General features: G+C 42.7%; 1 protein-coding gene across 1 annotated transcript in view; it reads right to left on the bottom strand.

The window, feature by feature from the left end:
* TGFB2 (transforming growth factor beta 2) overlaps positions 1-19,120 on the bottom strand; it is a 64,118-nt gene that overhangs the window by 7,528 nt on the left and 37,470 nt on the right. Inside the window, exon 2 of the mRNA XM_054822357.1 lies at positions 13,554-13,717. Coding sequence (XP_054678332.1) covers positions 13,554-13,717 — 164 coding nt within the window. The remainder of the gene's footprint in view (positions 1-13,553; positions 13,718-19,120) is intronic.

Here is a 19,120-nt window from a genome sequence, read left to right as displayed (position 1 = left end):
TTTCCAATGCCCACAGTCCTCCTGTCTAAACAATTCAGTGAGTGCTTTCCCACATACAAGCGCAGCCTGCTAGTATTTACCCTAACTCTAGGATGAAAACAACTGGACTTTTGGCTGCTAACAGGTTTCTGGTTTCCCAGTTATTACTATGTTGATAGTTTTGCGATGCAGGAAGCTGGAATGCCATGCAACATTAAGTCAACTGCAATCAAGATACCACACGATAACATCACTTTGTAACTTTTGGCATGCCAGCTGTGTGACTTCGTTTATTGTTTTGGGTTCTTCCTCTTTTTAACCATCCAAGTCCATCTCCAAATGAATAACTGACAATGTCTCATTGTTTCCTCCTATTTTCTCAGCCCAGACCAACCTGACATCTAGCAAACACCGCTGGAATAAAACAATGGTGAAACTGCATAATACATGTAAAGAAAAACATTTCAAGAGAGGTGTGAAATTATGTCATCATGATAAAATTAGGCTTTTCATAATTAAACAGAAAAACAGGCTTGAAAAGGCCAGATTCTGTCCAACATGTAGAGTCTCCCTATTTATTTCAAGGGAGTGTTACACCTCTCAAAGGCCAACAGTGCAGCTCCCACAATAACACTTGTCTTATGAGAAGAACAGCAGCATGACAAGCTCTTTGCCTTCTTTCCGATCACATTTAGCAAAAAGACGTGAGAAGATGTTGGTCTAAGTCCAGAAAATGAGTAAGTGCCCCTAGTAGGCGATGCTGAGTTCTCCAGTAGAAACTGAGGGCACTCAGACATTGAACATTGGGACTCCTTTTTATGAGGCAACCTTCAAAGTGTTTGAACAACTGTTTACAGAGAGTCTGCCAGCAGCAAGGGGACTACCATTGCTCAGAAGTGCCAGAGGGATGACAGAATCAGTAATCAATGCTAGGAAAGTCCCAGAGAAGTACAAATATAACTTTGCCTTTCCTTTGGTCTTTATCAGGTCAACTCAAATGTTTCTGAGGATGTAATGCAGCTGTCATTCTGCAAAGATGTGTTGGGGCAGGGGTGTGTGTGAGGCAAATGGGACACAAGAACTTGGCTCATTTCTCTTCCTTTCTGCACAGTCATATCTTTCCAAAGACTCCAGAAACTGCATACCTCAGTTCTGGCAGTGATGTAAGGATCTAAAAGTAAGTAATGTGCCAAAAGCAATCTCCTGATTTTAACTATAACTGATCTTAGATACGTTCTGAGGACTCAGCTGTGCCTTGGTATCCAAAATTAAATGCCTTTATCCCCATGCCATTGCTACCAAAAGACAAAGTCGAGGGCTGGCAGTGTGTACCTGGCATAAAAGGCATTTGTAAAAGTACAAGAAATCATCACTGCATGAATCCAATGGCACAAAGAACATCCATCCTCCCCTATGAACTGAATGACAAGAAAGTGTTTGCAGGTTTCAAAACTGTAGGACACTGTGGGTCAGGATGGATACTGTGTATTAAAAGAGCTAGATATTATACATACCACGGTTTCTATGGTATCTGAAAGTAAGGCTTATCTCCATGTTGTTTATGCTACATGTTCAGGAAGAAAAATATGAAGAATGAGCTAAAAAGTCACAAACTAAGTATGGCATAATTTCCACAATTGATATCATCAGTTAAATAGGCACTAGAGGTTCTTAAGCAAAAGGCTGTTAAGCGTAATAAGTGCCATACTTAGTGAAATTAGCATGTCTGCTTCAATCTCCTTCTCCTGGGCTGATTATCTTTGTAGTGTTAGGGTGATGCATGATTTTGTAAGCTAGAATGATCTCCTAGCCTCACCTTTTCCATTTTTTCCTTCTTTTTCCGTTACATCGTTTTAAGTGTGGAAAGCTAATGGGTGATAAAATCCTAGGCTGGATCCTCAGAGTTCATTTCCTCTCACAAAATAACCTGATGAAGGACTCTTCACTTCTTTTCCTACACTGCATTCTGTTTCCATCCACACTGAAGCAATTACACTCTACATAGTGGCAAACAAAGTGGCCTCTTTGTAGGAACCTGTCAGAAATTTTTACAGCTACAAAATGTTCTTCAAGTGGGTCTTCTAAAAATTATTACATGAAATAAGCATTTTGGGTTTTCTCTGCCATTTCCCCCCTTTGGATTGCTTCTTTGTACTTTGCACTACATTTCTGGTCTTACCTTCCCCATCAGCAACTCCTTTTTCTTCCAATACACCCTCAAGCCTATATTCCCATTGAAAACCTCTCTTCCAGTATTTCCAATACATTCTTCCTACTAGATCAACTAGTTTAGTTGCAAAAAAGAAGAAAAGCCTTTACTGTGCCTTGCAGCTTTTGTACTTGAAAGCTTGTCTACTTCTTCCAACTATACGGATTGGTCTTAGAAGATATATTACCTTTACCTATAAACATTGCCTCGCCTTGCCTATAAACGCTGCCTTACCTTTATGCTTAGCCCATCACAACCACATCAAACACTGTTATCAGAAATGTTGCTGCACAACTTGTACCTGCAGGAGCTAAGTGAAGGTCTAAAAAGTAGGCCTTTGTGCAAAATAGTTTTCAGTGAGCTAAAATATTAACAGAAGACAAGGGGGAAAAAAAACCCACAGGAGAGAAGGAAGGCTGAGTTAAACTTTCCCTTTAATCCTTTCTCATTTCCTTCTGGCACCTTGTCCAAACGCTCCCTCTTAAAGAGGGAGAAAGAGTTCAGTATGTCTATGGATCATGATGTGGATGGCAAGGGCTTTCAGCTTGGGGGTGTACTGTGCATCACCACCTGCACGTAGAGATGACAGATTCAATCACTTGCATGAGTAGGAGACAGAGTTTCCACACACTCAACCTCACCTCCCTCACTTAGGAGCGACACATTTAAACACCTGCATGCACAAACAGCTGATGATGCACAACAACTGCACGCGTGCAGGTGCGAGCATGCACACCTTCGCATGCGTGATTGAAAGCTCAACATCAACAAACTCAAAATTCAGGTTGTGCAAAAATCTCTGCAGCTTCTGAACATGGGGATGTTCTTCCAGGTGTATCTGTTTATTTGGTCTCGCTTTCAACAGTGATAATGCAATGCTGCCTTTTCTAATAAAGGATTATGCAAGGAACATATGCATATGATCACATTATGTGGGGATGAGCTGAATAATAGGTAGAAGTGTTACCGAAAGGTCATCCGCCAGACTTCTAGCCCAGTACACAGAGTAATTTCCATTCAGTGGCAATGCTCTAAATTCTAAGAACAATTTGGTTTTGTCTACCTTCTTTTTGTACAGGATTCCTCCCTTTCACAGGAAATCAAATAGTTAGCCAAAATGCTTGTTAATCTCTTCTTGACAAAGTATCTTGTACACTTAAGCCCTTCCTCCAAGCTATCTCTTTCTACAGGCACTGCTAACTTTCCCCTCATCAATTTTTTTTCTATTCTGACCCTTCGTAAAAACACCTGAGGGAAAAATTATCTTACAAATACCCATGAAGAATCTCTAGATATCATATACATGCAGCTACTGCCAGCAGATCAAGGCAAAACAAACACGTGAGTATACGAACTATGCAGTTAACTGCAGGAAAAGGCTCATGAAGCAGCCAGATGCAAACAAAGCACTGCTCTTGCTTGTACAGCTATACATGTTTAGGAAGCCCAGTTGGGAATCTCAGTGATGACAGGACTCACATGCCACCCTCATCAGGCCTGCCAGATTTCTGGTATTTTATAAATCCTGTTGAAATCTGCTCTTCACTGGTTCTGCAAAGGCATTCTGCTCAGACTTCAAGGGGAGACCCTCTGCTCTGCTAGCAGGGATTTGCCTGTGCTCCTCCTCATCCATTAGAGGAGGCTGGACCATAACGCGATCTTGGGAGCGTATGCCAAATCAGCATGACCAGGGCTTTCAGCAGAGAAAAGCTTCAGTTTTGTCACAAACTGGTTTCAGAAGAATGACAAGCGAGTGTCCAGAAAATATTGATCTCTACATTACTTCTGCCACCTGCCATGCTTATTTTTCAGATCAACTGGAGAGCATTAACTGATATATTTTTTAAAAATTTAAGTATCAAGTAGCTGAAATCTTCATTAACTTACTGGAGGATGAAACTGTTTATTTATATGCACACATGTTTATACTCTCAAGTACCTATCACAGAGTTCTGAGTATAAAAATAAGGACAAGGATTGTCTCAGTCTGTATTTTATAAACTGTAAAGTACACTGAGAACACTATATAATTCATAATAACAAACAAAGCAGAATGTTTGCAAACTTAGCAGAAACATGGCTTCTTTAAAAAATGGGGCATATCAGAGGCTGATATAAGCACAGCAGCAGCATTTGGCACCAGTGTAATTATACCGGTTCAAAAACAAAACCAAAAAAACCTCCAAAACCCAAGAGTTGGTTAATAGAAACATAATTATTTTGCTCAAATTTTCCTTTGCCTACTCCCCTTCTCATACATATAGGCAGCTAAAGCAGGGGATATTTGAATGAACATATTAAAGTATGTATTCTAGACAATAACTACTGAGAGCAGATGCCAGAATAGCCTGTCTTCATGACTCATTACACACATAAAAGGAAAAAAATAGACAAAAAGACATACTGGTTCTTTCAAATAACTGGAGCTCCAGAACAGCAACTTGCTTAGTTTATTTCAGATTTGCTGGTCTAGCCAATAACTACTTCTAGGCTTCTATAGTTACCACAATCAGATACAGAAGAACAGGAAAATTACAATTAAGTGTGATTTACAGTGGAAAAGTTTTGGCTAATAAATTCATCACCTCCCCAGCAAGCAAACAAACAAACAAAAAATTGAATGTGGTTCAGCAGTGATGATACACAGGCTGATGCATCATTGACATACATCTGCTGCAGCCAAGAAAATCCTAGGCACCCATCAAAGGCCAAGCTCTAGCAACAACAAGGGCATTTTGTAGCTGGGTTTGAGAATTACGGTCACCAACTGTTAGGCAATATTTTTGTCGACTTACAGGTTCTTAAAACAAGTTGATGAACTTTCAAAACATAATGACAAAATCATATGGCCACTTAAAAATATCTCTCATGTCTACTGCGTTGCCCTGGAACTTGGGATGGTCACTGCTTGTCAGCCAGCATGGGTTCTGCAAGCACTGAATAGCAGTAAATATGGCATTATCTTGTAAAAACCTGCTATTAATCTGTTTTTCCTCTCCATTCATTCTGGACTGTCTGATCTCCTCCCTCCAGATGCTGTTGGCTCTCTGATAACTTCCTTCCTTCCCTTCTTTTCTCCGTCATTTCAGACTCCTGCAACGTTCTTGTGTATTACAACATCTTGGCAGGCTCACTAATCTTTCTCTTGCTTATCAGTCATTATCCATGGTTTCCATTGGAACTTCAAGGGCCTTTTAAAATAATGGAAATAACCTGACATATACTTGTAAGCTCAAAGTAAATAAGCGCAAACAATGAGATCCAGTGGTAAATGATGTGCTAATGCTGGTTAACATCAGAGCAGAGATAAATTCAGCTATGCACAACATCATGGCTGAAAACTGCCATTTAGGATAACCTCTTCTGAACTAGAAGAAACCTGCAGGGCACTCCAGCCTAACCCTCTGCAGCGGAATAACCAGATTCCCATATGCATATGCAACTGCTTGTGGTTTCCAAATTCTTACATACTATTCACCCTACTGAAAGATTCACTTGCTGCCTGGTTCCAGATTTCAAAGGTCTCCTCAGCTCTCAGGGACTCCATCCAGCCCTTTCTGAAGCTTAAAGTTAAAAAATGACCATGCTAATTCTCAATGCTTTCTCACTCCCTGGTTGAGTTCGAGGTCTTTGATCCTATCTTGGACACAAGGATAAGCAAACCCTTAATTCTCTTGCAAACCTCTCCAGTTTCTTACTTATTACATGTGAAAATGTATGTTGTAAAGTGCAAAGTCTCCATATAGTACCTTTTGCCAGATAATTGGGAATCTACTGGCTATCAAAATCTTAGCTGCTTCTTATCATCACTAGTGCAAGACACTGACTGTGTATTTTTTCAAAAATTCTCAGTGCGAATTTTCAAGCTCTTCTTGTAACCACTTCTGCAGAAGAGTAATTCAGACTCTGCCTTCAGTGCTGTGGAGTTGAAAGGTCTTTACAGCTCCCCTGCTTATCAATGGAAGTCTTTCCATTGCTTGCAAATGTCTCCCAATCAGGCTCAAACTGAGGGCAGAATCTTTAGAGACTAGTATATGAGATGCAGAGTTCCTGCCAAAATACAAGGTATGGAGTGCTTGCCAAAGTTTAAAAAAAACCCATAGCTCTCTGATCCATTTGCTCAGAACTTGCCAGACACGTTCTTCATGCAAACTTGCAAATAAAAAGAACATATTGCACACATAACCCAGCCCCTTTTATATCTGGATGGGCTACAGCTGCAGTAGGATTCTCTTACAGTGTTGGCTGCTACTTGCTTAAAGGTAAAAGAAGGTGAAGTGTGAGAGGGGTAAAGGGATGAGCGGCTAAAGCAGGTCAAAAAGGGAGGGGAAGTCAAGTATGCCATGGAATCACTGTGACTGACTCATTGCATCACCCTGCGGTGAGAGGATGAGCTCCGGGAAGAGAATGGATCCTGAGAAGGGATTTCCTGTCCATTTGTTCCCCAAGCAGGGCCTTCCTCCTGCCACAGAAGATACATGTGCAGTGTGAGTTGGGGATACAGCCCTGAGGCCATTCAGTCTGATTTATGCTTAAGCAGGCAGGAAGACTCTGCATTGTATAAGCAATAAACAAGAACAGAGGGTCTGGGGTCCTTCTCCTAGAAGATTCTGAAATATTGAGTGCAATTTCCTGCCGTTTAGGAGATTTTAAGATAGCTCCAAAGAAAGATTTTATATAAAATGAAGCAAAACAAAAAAATCCTGTAAACTTATCTAGCATTTAGCTTTAACTTGCCAGAGGCACATGATGTTTTATTAAAATATCAACAAAGAAGAGCCAAAGTCAACAAAAACAGAGTGGGTTCTCCTGTCTTCTAGCCAAATCCCCTAGATCCTGCAGGGCACTCCTGCGTTCATCTCCCCTTTATGCACAGGTCTCCCAAGCCCTTCCTCTTCCTCAGTCCTGTCCCTGACAGCCATATCTCATGTTCACGTGCATTTTACTGCAACATTTTGGCGTGCAATTTTCGTTGCTATCTGAATATTTGGACCTACTGCTTCTTCTAAAATGCTGTCTTCTTCCCCAAGTCACTCTCTTTCTTCCCTTCCTCTTGCCTGCATTGTTCTCCCTAAGTCATGATTCTCCTTGTGGTTTTCTCTTCCCACCACCTACAGGCTTCCACCCAAACCACTCCTGTCCTCCTCCATTTTCTTCCATTATCTATTCTTCTTCATACAGGTTTCTCTCCAATAAAGCTTCACATTGTTTCCTACATCTCCCCAAAACAGCAATATTACCTTCCCCCCACCAACGGGCTCTCCAGTGCAAGGCCAACCTGCTGTTCCTCAGCCCAGTAACTACCACGCTGCGGTGCTTGGTTAAAACTTGCTCATGTCACAGTGTAACGTGGGCTTGGCTACCCCACCAGACTACAGCCCAAAGAGCAGGATCCCAAACCCGGTGGCTGATTTCTGACCCATGTCCTGCATTCCTACGCTCCCTATAATGTACACACACTGCAAACAGCAATAAATCTATCGACTGAGTGCCCCACGTTTCTATGCACAGCAGTGTCGAGCTGGGAGGACACACTGGCTCGTGTCAGTAGCTAATGGGGATGCTATATACTTCTTCAAGTCGTCTTCAATAACTGCTCTGTTCCTGGCAAGAGGAGACTGCATCTGATATAAGCTCTCAAATCGCAGTCAATATGACGCAGCGATAAATACTTCCCCTCACCCACGCTCACAGATTATTTGCCAAAGGTATGCTATACATGGTCTCCAGTGTACTGACTTTTTTTGTAGGGGACACAGTATTTTGAACCAAAAAAAAAAAAAAGGATTCTGGAACAAAGAGAAAGCAGCCATTTGACTGAAATATACTGCAAATTAACTTCCTCTGGTCCTGAGCTGTTGCTCAGGGAGCCGGGGAAGGAGGAGGAGGAGGTTGGTAGAGTAGAAAGTTATCAGGTCCACACTTTATACTGAGTTTGGCACTTCAAAGAGCACTGTACATTTGCCATTTAATATAACCTTGTAACCTTTCAGATTGCAAGAGTCTGGTTTCAGGACAGCAATACATGAATTGTGAGATCCAAATATACTACTTTAGATGTGGGTCACAGCGACAACAGTCAATTAAAATCAAATGCCCCAGGTGATATCCGTAATACAGACATCCTGCGCCAGCTCACAGCCACAAATCCTGCTTCCTGGTATTTTCTTCCGTGGCATTAGAGACGCCACTTTTTGGCAAGCAAAGAGAGCAAGGCCCCTCTGCTCCTGATTATATGGAGATCAGTCTGGAGCAGCTCTGCTGCAGTCAGCGTAAATTGCCTCAGATTTGCACCGTGGAGATTTGGCCCAAATCTACAGTAGCTCTAAACGTATTCCCTAACTGAAAAACAAGACAAAACACTGTCTGAATTGAAAGTATTTGAACAACTGACTGTGGTTTAAATTTAAATCTGACTCATAATGGGGTAATATGTTCCACAGCATCTTCCTCCTCATACCTCCAAGCAGGGAGAGAGGCCCTTAAAGAAACGGGGGTTACCACTTTCTGGAGGGCAGATGGTTCTTCCTAGATCCCAAGCAAGCTCCAGAGGAGCCCTCAGCACAGACCGGGCCCTCCCTGACATGGAAAGACCAAAGGCCTGCTCCTGCTTGCTTCAAGTTCTTCATCGCAATTCGATGTATCCCCGGGCTTTAACTTGGTGCTGTTCGTTTGCTCCAACCCCGCACTCTGATACAGCCCCGGTACATCTCCCCCCATCCGCGGTCTCTCAGGCACCCACACCCGCAGCAGCCTCGGATAATGACAACTATAAAACCCCAGCGCTTCGGCTGCATTTTTTGTGATGCTTTATGATGTGTTAACAAAACATGGCACCGCTTCCATAGGAAGTAATTATTACTTGTTATTGTTTGACCGTCTGTACGTAATAAAACTACCTTAAAAACAATACCACAATGCTCTCTGAACAACGTCTTTTCACCCTGCGAGGGTTTCCACTCGTCCTGCTTTGCGGTGGTGCCTATTTATTTTTTGGAATGCTTATTCATAAAAGACAAGCTTTTTTTTGAAGGGTGCAGGACTTTATTCATAAATACAGAAGCACCTTAATAAAAGAAAGATGTGATGAAGTCTTCAAAGCAGGCAGGAAAACTGATGAACAAAGACATTCCCATAACAACTGAGCTTTATCTGATCAAATTCCAATAAAGCCTGCATTTGGCATAAATCTTTAAAAACATAGCAAGGGCCACTGGAGGATGCTAAAACTTGTTTATTTAATATTATTCGTCCTCCCTCCCCCAAAAGTACTTTATCCTCTTAATATTTTCTGAGGTCTCGGTGCACATTGAGAAGTGCATCGAGCAAACGCGGCGCAGTGGAAGGATGGGAGAAGCAGCGCAGGAGAGCGCTCGCTGCATCTGAGGTCATGCCGCTGCTTTCCTTCCTTGCCTCTGGCTTCCCACTCTCCAACGTGCTGATGATCAGCAGCACCACCAGCAGATTAACCCTCACTTTCGGGCAGAAGAAATAACAGAAAAGATAGTGCCTTTAAAGAATTCAATTCTCTGTGGCTTCACTTAACCAGAGCCAAGAAGAGACAGAATCTTTTATACCAGTCTTATAAAAGAAACTTAATTCCTACTTCTACGAGTTTTATTATTTTCCGTCCTAAGACTACTTAACATGTGAACTGCGCTTCCCATCTGTGCAGGAACACACAGATGTGGTTGACTAATCCTTAAATACCAAGAAAAGTATTCTGGGTGAAAACAGACATTAAAGAAATTGCTTCTGCTCTCACGGATTACCACTCGCCCACTGGCTTTGCGGATGTACCCAGGGCACCTCCATATTAATCTCCAGGACCTACTGCCCTGGGAAACCAGGGGGCAGCAGTCCTGGAAAACACATCCACAACCACTCGCTCCCAGCACAAATACGACTGGGTGCTCTGTGCTCCGACCTTGCCTCTGAGGTGGGAACAGGGTCCTGCTGCTGCTGTGCCGGGAGCGAGGGACCACAGCACCGGCTCACCACGCCAAATGGCCCCAGACTGCCTTCCTGGAGTCAGTGCAAACAAGGGCTGCAGGAAAACACAAAGTCCTTTTCTGATGTGGTTTGGAAAAGGGAGCCAAGTATAGCCTGAGGAAAGCTTAGCCGAAAAGGTGCAGTCTTGCATTTCTTTTTTCATTTTAAGGGGTAGATCTGTAAGGTCAGAGGACCACACAAAGAAAGAATCAGGAGGAGAAACAAAATATTTATATTTTGCTTGCTTATTTTTTCCTTTACCCTGCACATCTGGCTCTAGCTGTTCCTAAAATAGTCCTTCAGCGTAGTATTGTCCCTTCTGTACCAGTGGTATATATACTACCACTAAACTGCCACTGGAGTAAATCAGAGAGCTCTAGGAGAGCAGTTAGGAGACTTGCATGTCTTCAGAGGAAGCCACTTTCCCAGTGAACCACAACAGGAGATCTCTGACTCTCCCCAGAACACATCTGCCCCTTTCTTCCTGCTTCACTGAGAAAGATGAGGGGACACAGGAACAACCATTCCCTAAAACTACAGGTATGAGAGAAATTTCAAAAACCCTCATCAAGAAGATGTTCCTCAACAAAGCAAAACACTAGAGAATCTGAAACTTGGTGGGAGGAAAAAAAAACCCCTAATAATTAAATGTTGCTTATGCAAGATGAAAAACCACATTGTTCCTTCTGGGCACAACAGCCCTGGCAAGCCTAGCACGTATCTCACAAGACAGGAAGCAGTGCTTATGCATGGAGGGGGAGCAGCAGCTGCACATGCCAATTCTACCAGCAATCTCCTCTGCGAGGCTCTCTCTCCATGCATGGCTTTGCATGCTGGAAGCAAAGATACCTGAGAAAGTCTTCAGGCCTTACAGAACATCTTTGCCTCTGCCACTGAAATGAGCATCTTGCTCATTCTCCTCTTTTATTTCCCATGTTTGTTCCTTCCTCCACTGCTAGACACCCCTATCAGTCTACTATTACGCAGCTCAGAAGCTCCTCTCGAGCATCACCCTGACACCAATGCCTCCTACCCATGCTTCCCCACCTTCAGCTCCTTAGATATTCCTCTTTCTTCTCTTTAAAATTAATATTCTAAGATTTAGGATGTTTTATATAGTGCTGTCCTACAATATATCCTCCTCTTCAACTTCTCCCTGCTTTTGCTTCTCCTGTTAAACACCGCATGCTAATTTCATGCATTGTGATGGAGATTAGGTGCAGCAATATTTAGGGACTCTGATGCTCCTGCAGTAGAGCTGCTGGTAAGGAACCCATGCAGTTCACATTAATCATCACAGAGCTAAGATAATACCTGCATACAAGGTTTTGGGGAGAGCTGCATACAAGACTGTAACAAGTAAATATAACCAACGAAGGGGAAAAACAACCAGCAGAAGAAGACTACAGGAGCTTGTAAGACGTAAAGCAGAAAGAGAAACTAACAAGCAGCTTATATCATTTTAATTGGTGCTCTGAAAGGGAAATGCTCCAGAGACAGCTTGCCTCCCTGCAGGCAAAGGAGCAAAGTAACATGCCTAAAATATGCCTGGCACAAACAAACACTCAGAGCTCACTGCCTTTGGCTTGCCTTACTTGGTGGAGAAAAGACCTAATCCTACAATAACCTGCACTCATTACTCACCTAACACTTCACTCAGCATGCCCCACCCAGTCTAGAAAAGAAATTGCCTTACTCACCAGCTATATATTTATATAAAGGACCAAGTACCTGCCCTGGATGCAGGTGTCAGTCATTTCCATGGGCACAGGCTTGCTGGAATCAGGCTCTCTCAAATAAGCTCCAGCTGTTTCTCATCACAAGGCAAATTCCCAGCCAAGCAAAGGCCCTTTCTTCCCTATCTCCACCGAACCCTTTGTGTCCCACGTTCCTCAAACACAGAAAGGCAGTAAGCCAAGCTCAGGCAACTGCAGCTGTATTCCTTTCAGGTGGCTGACTAACAGCTCTCAAAAGTAGAACAACAGAAAGCCCAGAGATGCCATCAACTCCTTTTAGGATGTCTGAACAGTGAGGTCAAGCCAGAACACAACAATTGTTTCAACGGGCTGGTGTGGCAGCGTCACAGAGACTCATAGTATAATTTGCTGTGAAAGCTTATGTGTATAGATGACACCAGCAACTCTCATTAAAGATTCCTGCTAGCTTTCTCTTTTAACAAATGACACCATATTTACTCAAGTTTTCTGCCAGCTTGTCTTTGGGAAGGAAGGCAGCCAGGTCGCAGTCATGAAGTCAGGCACTCAGTGGCCACCTGTGGACCTGAACCACGTTCAACCGGGAATCACGCTTCTCCTACATTTAAGCAATTCTAAACAGTCCAGTGCACTTTTTCCTGCAGTCAGTCTCCAGCGTTGGCTTATACTGTCACTTCAGCAAGCATGTGAACCCAAATTCCCTCCTCTCTGCTCCAAGTTTGGCTTGCACTTGACCACACCAGGCAGGAAAATGCGAACATGGAAAGTGAGGGAGAAGATTAACTTAAATTTGCACCCACTGGATACAAACCGGACTCCACAGTGCTGCAAACCCAGGACAGTGCTCAGGCACAGCTAATGAGGACAGCAAGAGCAGAGCTCAATACACTTTGTTTTACAAGGTAATATCCTATCTGGCAGGGCTTTGAGCAGAACAAGTTCTGAGTTGCTGGAACAACCACAGGTTTTACTCAGTATAAAAATGCTGGGAGTGGAGCCCCTTTTTGTTGCTGTGTTTCTCAACAAATTGAACTACACTTTAGAGGAAATACGCTCTAGACAATATCTGCACAAATGCACAGGCTCCATATAAGTGACTTCAATGGTTTTAAAGTCTTTAAAGATTAAATGACATCAATCTTATCAACACTCAGGAGTGAGAGCGTCATGGGGTCATTTTCTTCCTCACTCCTCAGTCCCTGAATTGTCTGCTCCCTTGCCTTACCCCCTGGGCTACCATACAGAAGCCAGGTCTGAAACTGCGAAGCTTTGAAACTCAATTATTAGCAACGCCATTTCTGCAAGGAATGGTTAACAGCCTTCTCCGGAATACAGGCCAGAGAGGAATTTGATTTCTCCTATGTAAACTACCATACAGGCCAGGTGTTGGGAGACAGAGATCCTGGTGATGACTTGTTTGATGTCTTGTTCTATCACTTATCATCATACGCTGAAACTTTGGGAGTCCTGAGCCACAATTTCTAGAAAAAGTTTGCACATTTAAGGCCCTTCTAGGAGAGGCACAGGAAATAAGACACTACTTTGGAAAGATGGTACTCAACTGCTTCTCCCCATGGTTTGTTCCACCTGCTAGATGGGTACAAGGCCTGTTTGCTGCAGAAAGATGGGGAGCTGACGCGGTCAAGGTGTCACCATACCTGGTACAGCTCTATCCGCTGCTCTGAGACCCGCGCCTTCGAGTTCTGCAGGCGGAAGACCCTGAACTCGGCCTTCACCAAGTTGGAGGCGTTCTTCTCCATTGCCGAGACGTCAAATCTGACAATTCGGAAGTAAAGGCTGTAATAGCTCGGTGGGATGGCATCTGCAAGAAGGCAGTGTGATTTTATTATTTTTTTAATGATAAAATACATTGTTCCTTCAAACAGTGTAATACAAGACAGCCTCAGTAAAGGAAATATCTGTAGCATGATTCAGTTTTCAATGGCCAATTTAATATTATTAGCAATTTAATAAAAAAAACCAAACCAACCCCACATGTGTTTGATTATAAGAATACCATATTAACAGAGATTAACAACCATTTCCAACTCTATTTCAGGTCATTCATTTAAACTCCACTCTTTCAACATATTGGTGGAAAATCCTGTATGCTTCTAAACTGGGAAAAAAAATCATAGCAGTTGGTATCCAGCAAATGCCTTCAGACTGGCACAGAGTTCACAGGAATCCACTAAGATGGACCAGTATGTTCTCTGAAGCCCATTTACCCCCAGAACATGGGAGTATAAAGTAGCCAGCTTCAGATTTTGTTTCCTATTCAGTTATTAGAGGATTTTATCAGAATAAAATAATAAGCCGGGTTACCCTAAAGGTCTTGGTGATCCCCTGAGGCCTTCCAGCCTCAACCCGACCAGCAGCAGGAAGCACAGCGCCCCCGACCACCCTCCTGCTGAGCGACTCCCCGCTGTCCAGCCAGGCTCTCCTCAACTCCAGAGCCCGACTCGGAGGGGAGTCCAAATGACTCAAAGGCCCTGATAACAATCTCTGTTCAAGCCAAGGCAGAGGTTTTCTTTTCTCTTACAGTGTGAAAACTGAAGTGTGTAAAGAAAAAGAAGGGGAAAATTGTCCTGGGGGGCCAGGGGAGGAAGGATTTTCAGCTGAGGAAGCAAACCTCACAGGCCTCCCTAGGGCCACGCCAGCCGGAAGACTTCAGATGATAATTACAAAACATGAAGTTTTCCCATTACTCCCGTAGCTCGGGATTTGCCATGCAGTGCAGGGGATGACAGCCTCGACGTTCAGGAGGTGAGCAGCTCAGCTCCCGTGAAAGACCCGGGCCTTATCTGAAATCCCAGCGAGGCCTCCTGCTCTGCTGCCTCCCTCGGCTATCCAGGCACCTATCGATTGAATAAACTACCTTCTTCTGAAAAATACCTAATTCTTAACAGATATAATAGACACAAGTTACCATTTCATAGAATCATAGACTATCCTGAATTGGAAGGGACCCATAAGGATCATCGAGTCCAACTCCTGGCTCCACACAGACCAGCCGAATCAGAGCATATGACTGAGAGCGTTATCCAGACGCTTCTTGAACTCAGTCAAGCTCGGTGCTGTGACCACTTCCCTGGGGAGCCTGTTCCAGTGCCCGACCACCCTCTCAGTGAAGAACCTTTTCCTGATATCCAACCGAAACCTCCCCCGTCACAGCTTCATGCCGTTCCCTCCGGTTCTATCACTGGTCACCAGAGGGAGGAGATCAGCGCCTGCCCCTTCACTCCCCCTCCTGAGGAAGCTGTAGGCCATGATGAAGTCTCCCCTCGGTCTCCTCTAGGCTGAACAAACCAAGGGACTTCAGCCTCTCCTCACATGTCTTCCCCTCTAGACCCTTCACCATCTTTGTTGCCCTCCTTTGGACACTCTCCAATAGTTTTATGTCCTTTTTGTACTGTGGCGCCCAAAACTGCATGCAGTACTCGAGGTGAGGCCACACCAGCGCAGTGTAGAGTGGAACAATCACTTCCCTAGACCGGCTAGCAATGCCGTGCTTGATGCACCCCAGGACATGGTTGGCCTTCCTGGCAGCCTGGGCACACTGCTGGCTCATGTTCAACTTGCTGTCGACCAAGACCCCCAAGTCCCTTTCAGCATGGCTGGTCTCCAGTGTCTATGTAAAGAGATGGGAGAAGCCAAGTCCAGTACACTTACCTTTATTTCTAACTATGAATGATTAAGGTAGTTGGAATAAATCCTTAATAACACTTATTCATATTAATAAGACATATTAATAACTTAAAGACCTTCTTCCAAATATTTAGTGTTTCTAGACTGGCTGCTATTACCAAAACTTCTGAGAAATGCAGCAGCTCCTGGCGACACAAGGCAACACCACTCACAGTTACACATTTAATAACCCGTTTGCTGTAGCTCTTGGAATAATTCTAAGTTCAGACTGACTACAGAATAAATACCAAGTACAACTCAGTCACAAGAGGAATAAAGCAAATCTTCACAATATTCACAAGCACACTTCCTCTGTATTTGAGCCAAAATCTCTTTAAATGATCAGAGGTGAAAACTAAAAATAATCCTGGCTATGAGAAAACCTTTGACAATAAAGGAAGAGTCTTGGCCTCAACTGTAGATGCATGGTAAGTGAGATATGACAACTTCTCAAAATGCTGAAAAAAATCCTCTGAAAGAGTACTTCCCAAAGGAGACCCTCAGTATGGTCAATGGGTCAATATGTATAAATACAAACAGGAAGCCCCAGGCTTCCTTATGATCCAATTTAATTAAAGAAACAAAAAAAAAGGTTCTCCAATTTTCACATCTGCAGTGCTCTAAAATAAACCCCAATGCATCATGATTGGTAGTCTTCCCTGCCAGGCTTACTGACAAAAAAACCTGCTACAATCTCGTAGTGAGATCTCAAAAGAAAAAGGGATGCAAGTTACCCCCTCACCAGAACAGCTCCTCTCTCCATGAGCATCACATTAGTGCTGGTCTCTCTCAAAATACCAAATGAAGGTCTTCTGAGAAAAGCTTAACTTTATGCAATGATGATCTTAATTTTGATACATTTTGCAAATTCTTATAAAAGCTACTCAGTTCAGAGATTATATCCTGATTTAAGAGAGAAATAATCTCTTCAATTTATTTTTCTGCTGTAGAAAACTCCTAGACTACTACTTGTTCTTCAGCCAAACCTAATCCTACTAGGAATATAATTTGGCATAATAATATGTATATATAAGATTGATGCTTCAAGGATGAGTTGTAAGTTGTCCTTCCCTGTCATTTATTTGAGGCATCAACCTACCATTTCATTCCCTGTGGACAAGCCAAACTAGCAGCCAGCCATTTGCCCTGGCAGAGACAAATCCTGTCCATCTTGACTTTATTTCAGATTGAAAAGCCCTGTTTGACTGTCTGATTTATATTTAGCTTCTAACTTATTTCTAGAACTTCCTTGCGCTATATTAGTAGTCTTTCTTTTCAGTTTCTGTATTTTATATGCTGTATATTACAAATCTGTGAAAATGTATCTAAACAGATTTTCCTAAACCATCCCTGCATTTATGTTTTTTCTCTCTTTCATATATAAAGAAGATAAGGAATACTCTTTCTGTGTGCATGTTTTTGTGTTTGCATATGTGCATTTGTATACACAGCAAATAAGTATTTACATTCTGCTCACAATGAATGAATAAGAATGAATACTTGTCTTAGAGAATTTTCATCTCCCTTACAAGATAGTTTTATATCTTGCAAAAACCCACATAAGAAATTTTATTTCTTTATTCTGCCATTCATGACAGTATCCACAGGAAGTCAGTTCAGGAAAAGGCATTATTTGTGGACAGCTGAAAAAAAAAATAGGGTTTTTTACTGGCTGGAACTCTTCCTCTGAAAAAGAATGGCTGACTACAGAATTGTGGTTTATGTGAAAATTAATCAACATTAAGACTGAGACTTGAGACTTGCAACTCTCCTTAAGGGAATGGGAAGAACCCTATGGAGTCTACAAGGTTTTGGATTAGCCTTTAAGTGATCTCAGATGCTGCAATTTATATCTCTTTGTGACTCCACCTTAACCTGACAGTTGTATCAATTCAGTCTCAGCTGGATACCTCTGGACTCCCCTCTGGTTTTGGCCCAATGACTCCAGTCAACACCAGTATGACTCTGACAAAGTTAGTCTGCAAACACAGTTACCCTGCTGCAGACTAGACTCCATAAGTATTCTTTGAACCATTATCATTAATGAGTGGAATTAAATCAATATGTTTCCTGTAGCTAGGAAAACACAGATTTCTTTTGTTTTGGAGAGAGGGAATAGTAAATGCAATGAAAGATTTCATTTTTATCATCTTTAAATTATTCATTAATTCAACCCTCAAAAAACTGAAGACTTCCAGCTGTAATAATCATAATCACAATCACTGCAGTACAATTGAGACAAGAGTTATAAAACACAGTTGGAGAAGATGAAGGCAGCATCTCTCCTCCTCCCTTTAGCCTGCTGAACACCAAGCACCACAAGTTTAGCTTTTTTATTTTTTTTTTTCCCCTTGAATGAGCTGAAACTTCATCAGCTGCCTTACACAGGACAGTCCAAACTGCCAGGCTAAAACATATTCCGGTATGTGAGTGTTTAAGTGCATAAGGACACTGTGGTTTCTGTGCTTCTTACTGACTTTGTTCAACATCCAGCATCCTCTAAGCTCCTGTGCCAGCAACGAGGACAGAAAGCAGCCCTGCTCTAACAGAGCAGAAAAGCACCGATGGGAGGGGTGCAGGAGACCTATCCCAAAATACTCTACAGTCGCGCTCCAGGTTGGAGCATTGTCAACAGCAGAGACTGAACACATCATCTGACAGACCATCCAAAACAGCACATAGACCCTCAGGCACAGGTCCTTGCAGGAGACCGAGATGGAGTCAAGCTCCCTTAAACCAAAAGTGGGAATGGACAGAGTTTGTTTCATGCCAGAGACGCTCCCCAAGTCGAGAATCTCCTGCATAAAAGGATGACACTTCTGCTTTCCACAGTTGTGTTTGATGAACTAAGCCCTGCATTTCCACAGCTTCCCGCACAAGTACTGCGTGTACTGACATTTCAGGAGAAACAAAACACTCTGCTTGACACAGCTCTTTTGAGAGTTGGGCTTTCATTCTGGCGAGAAAAAGACCTAAATTCAATTGTATCCAAACGAGGCTTCCCCCCGACCCCGAATTTTCATTTCTGCTATTGAAACAAAAAAATCAATTATACGCACAGCCCAAGTTAGGAAATGTAAACAACTTTTCTTTTCTTGTTGGAAGAGGCCAGACAGGCCGACTTCACACATACACCCACACTGGAAAGGCTGAGAGCTTCAATCTAATCCTTCCATCAAGGGTTTGTAATAAATGCTCCAAAGATTTATTTTTATTCCCTTTTGTGTTTATTAAACTTTGGAGGGTTTCTTTTCCTTTTTCTTTTCTTTCTGGTGCTTTGCCCATTCTTTATTACGGCAGCTACAAAACATGGAGTGCCCTTTTCTTCTCGCCCGCTTTTTTTTTTCCCCCTCCTCGTCTTTCTAACTGCAGTACATGAATGACCATGTAGTAGGCTTTGAAGCAGCACATGCAAATATTTATAAGAGTAGCTTGATTGTTATTAAATGCAGTTGTTATGCTTTCCACGCTCTGGCAAGCTTCCCTAACCTCTCTAACTATTAGGACCATTTACACTGTTCAGATTTCAGCTCACTGA

The sequence above is a fragment of the Grus americana genome, chromosome 3 (assembly GCF_028858705.1).
Source record: "Grus americana isolate bGruAme1 chromosome 3, bGruAme1.mat, whole genome shotgun sequence".
Lineage (NCBI taxonomy): Eukaryota > Metazoa > Chordata > Aves > Gruiformes > Gruidae > Grus > Grus americana.
This window is presented reverse-complemented; position numbering and strand designations above follow the sequence as displayed.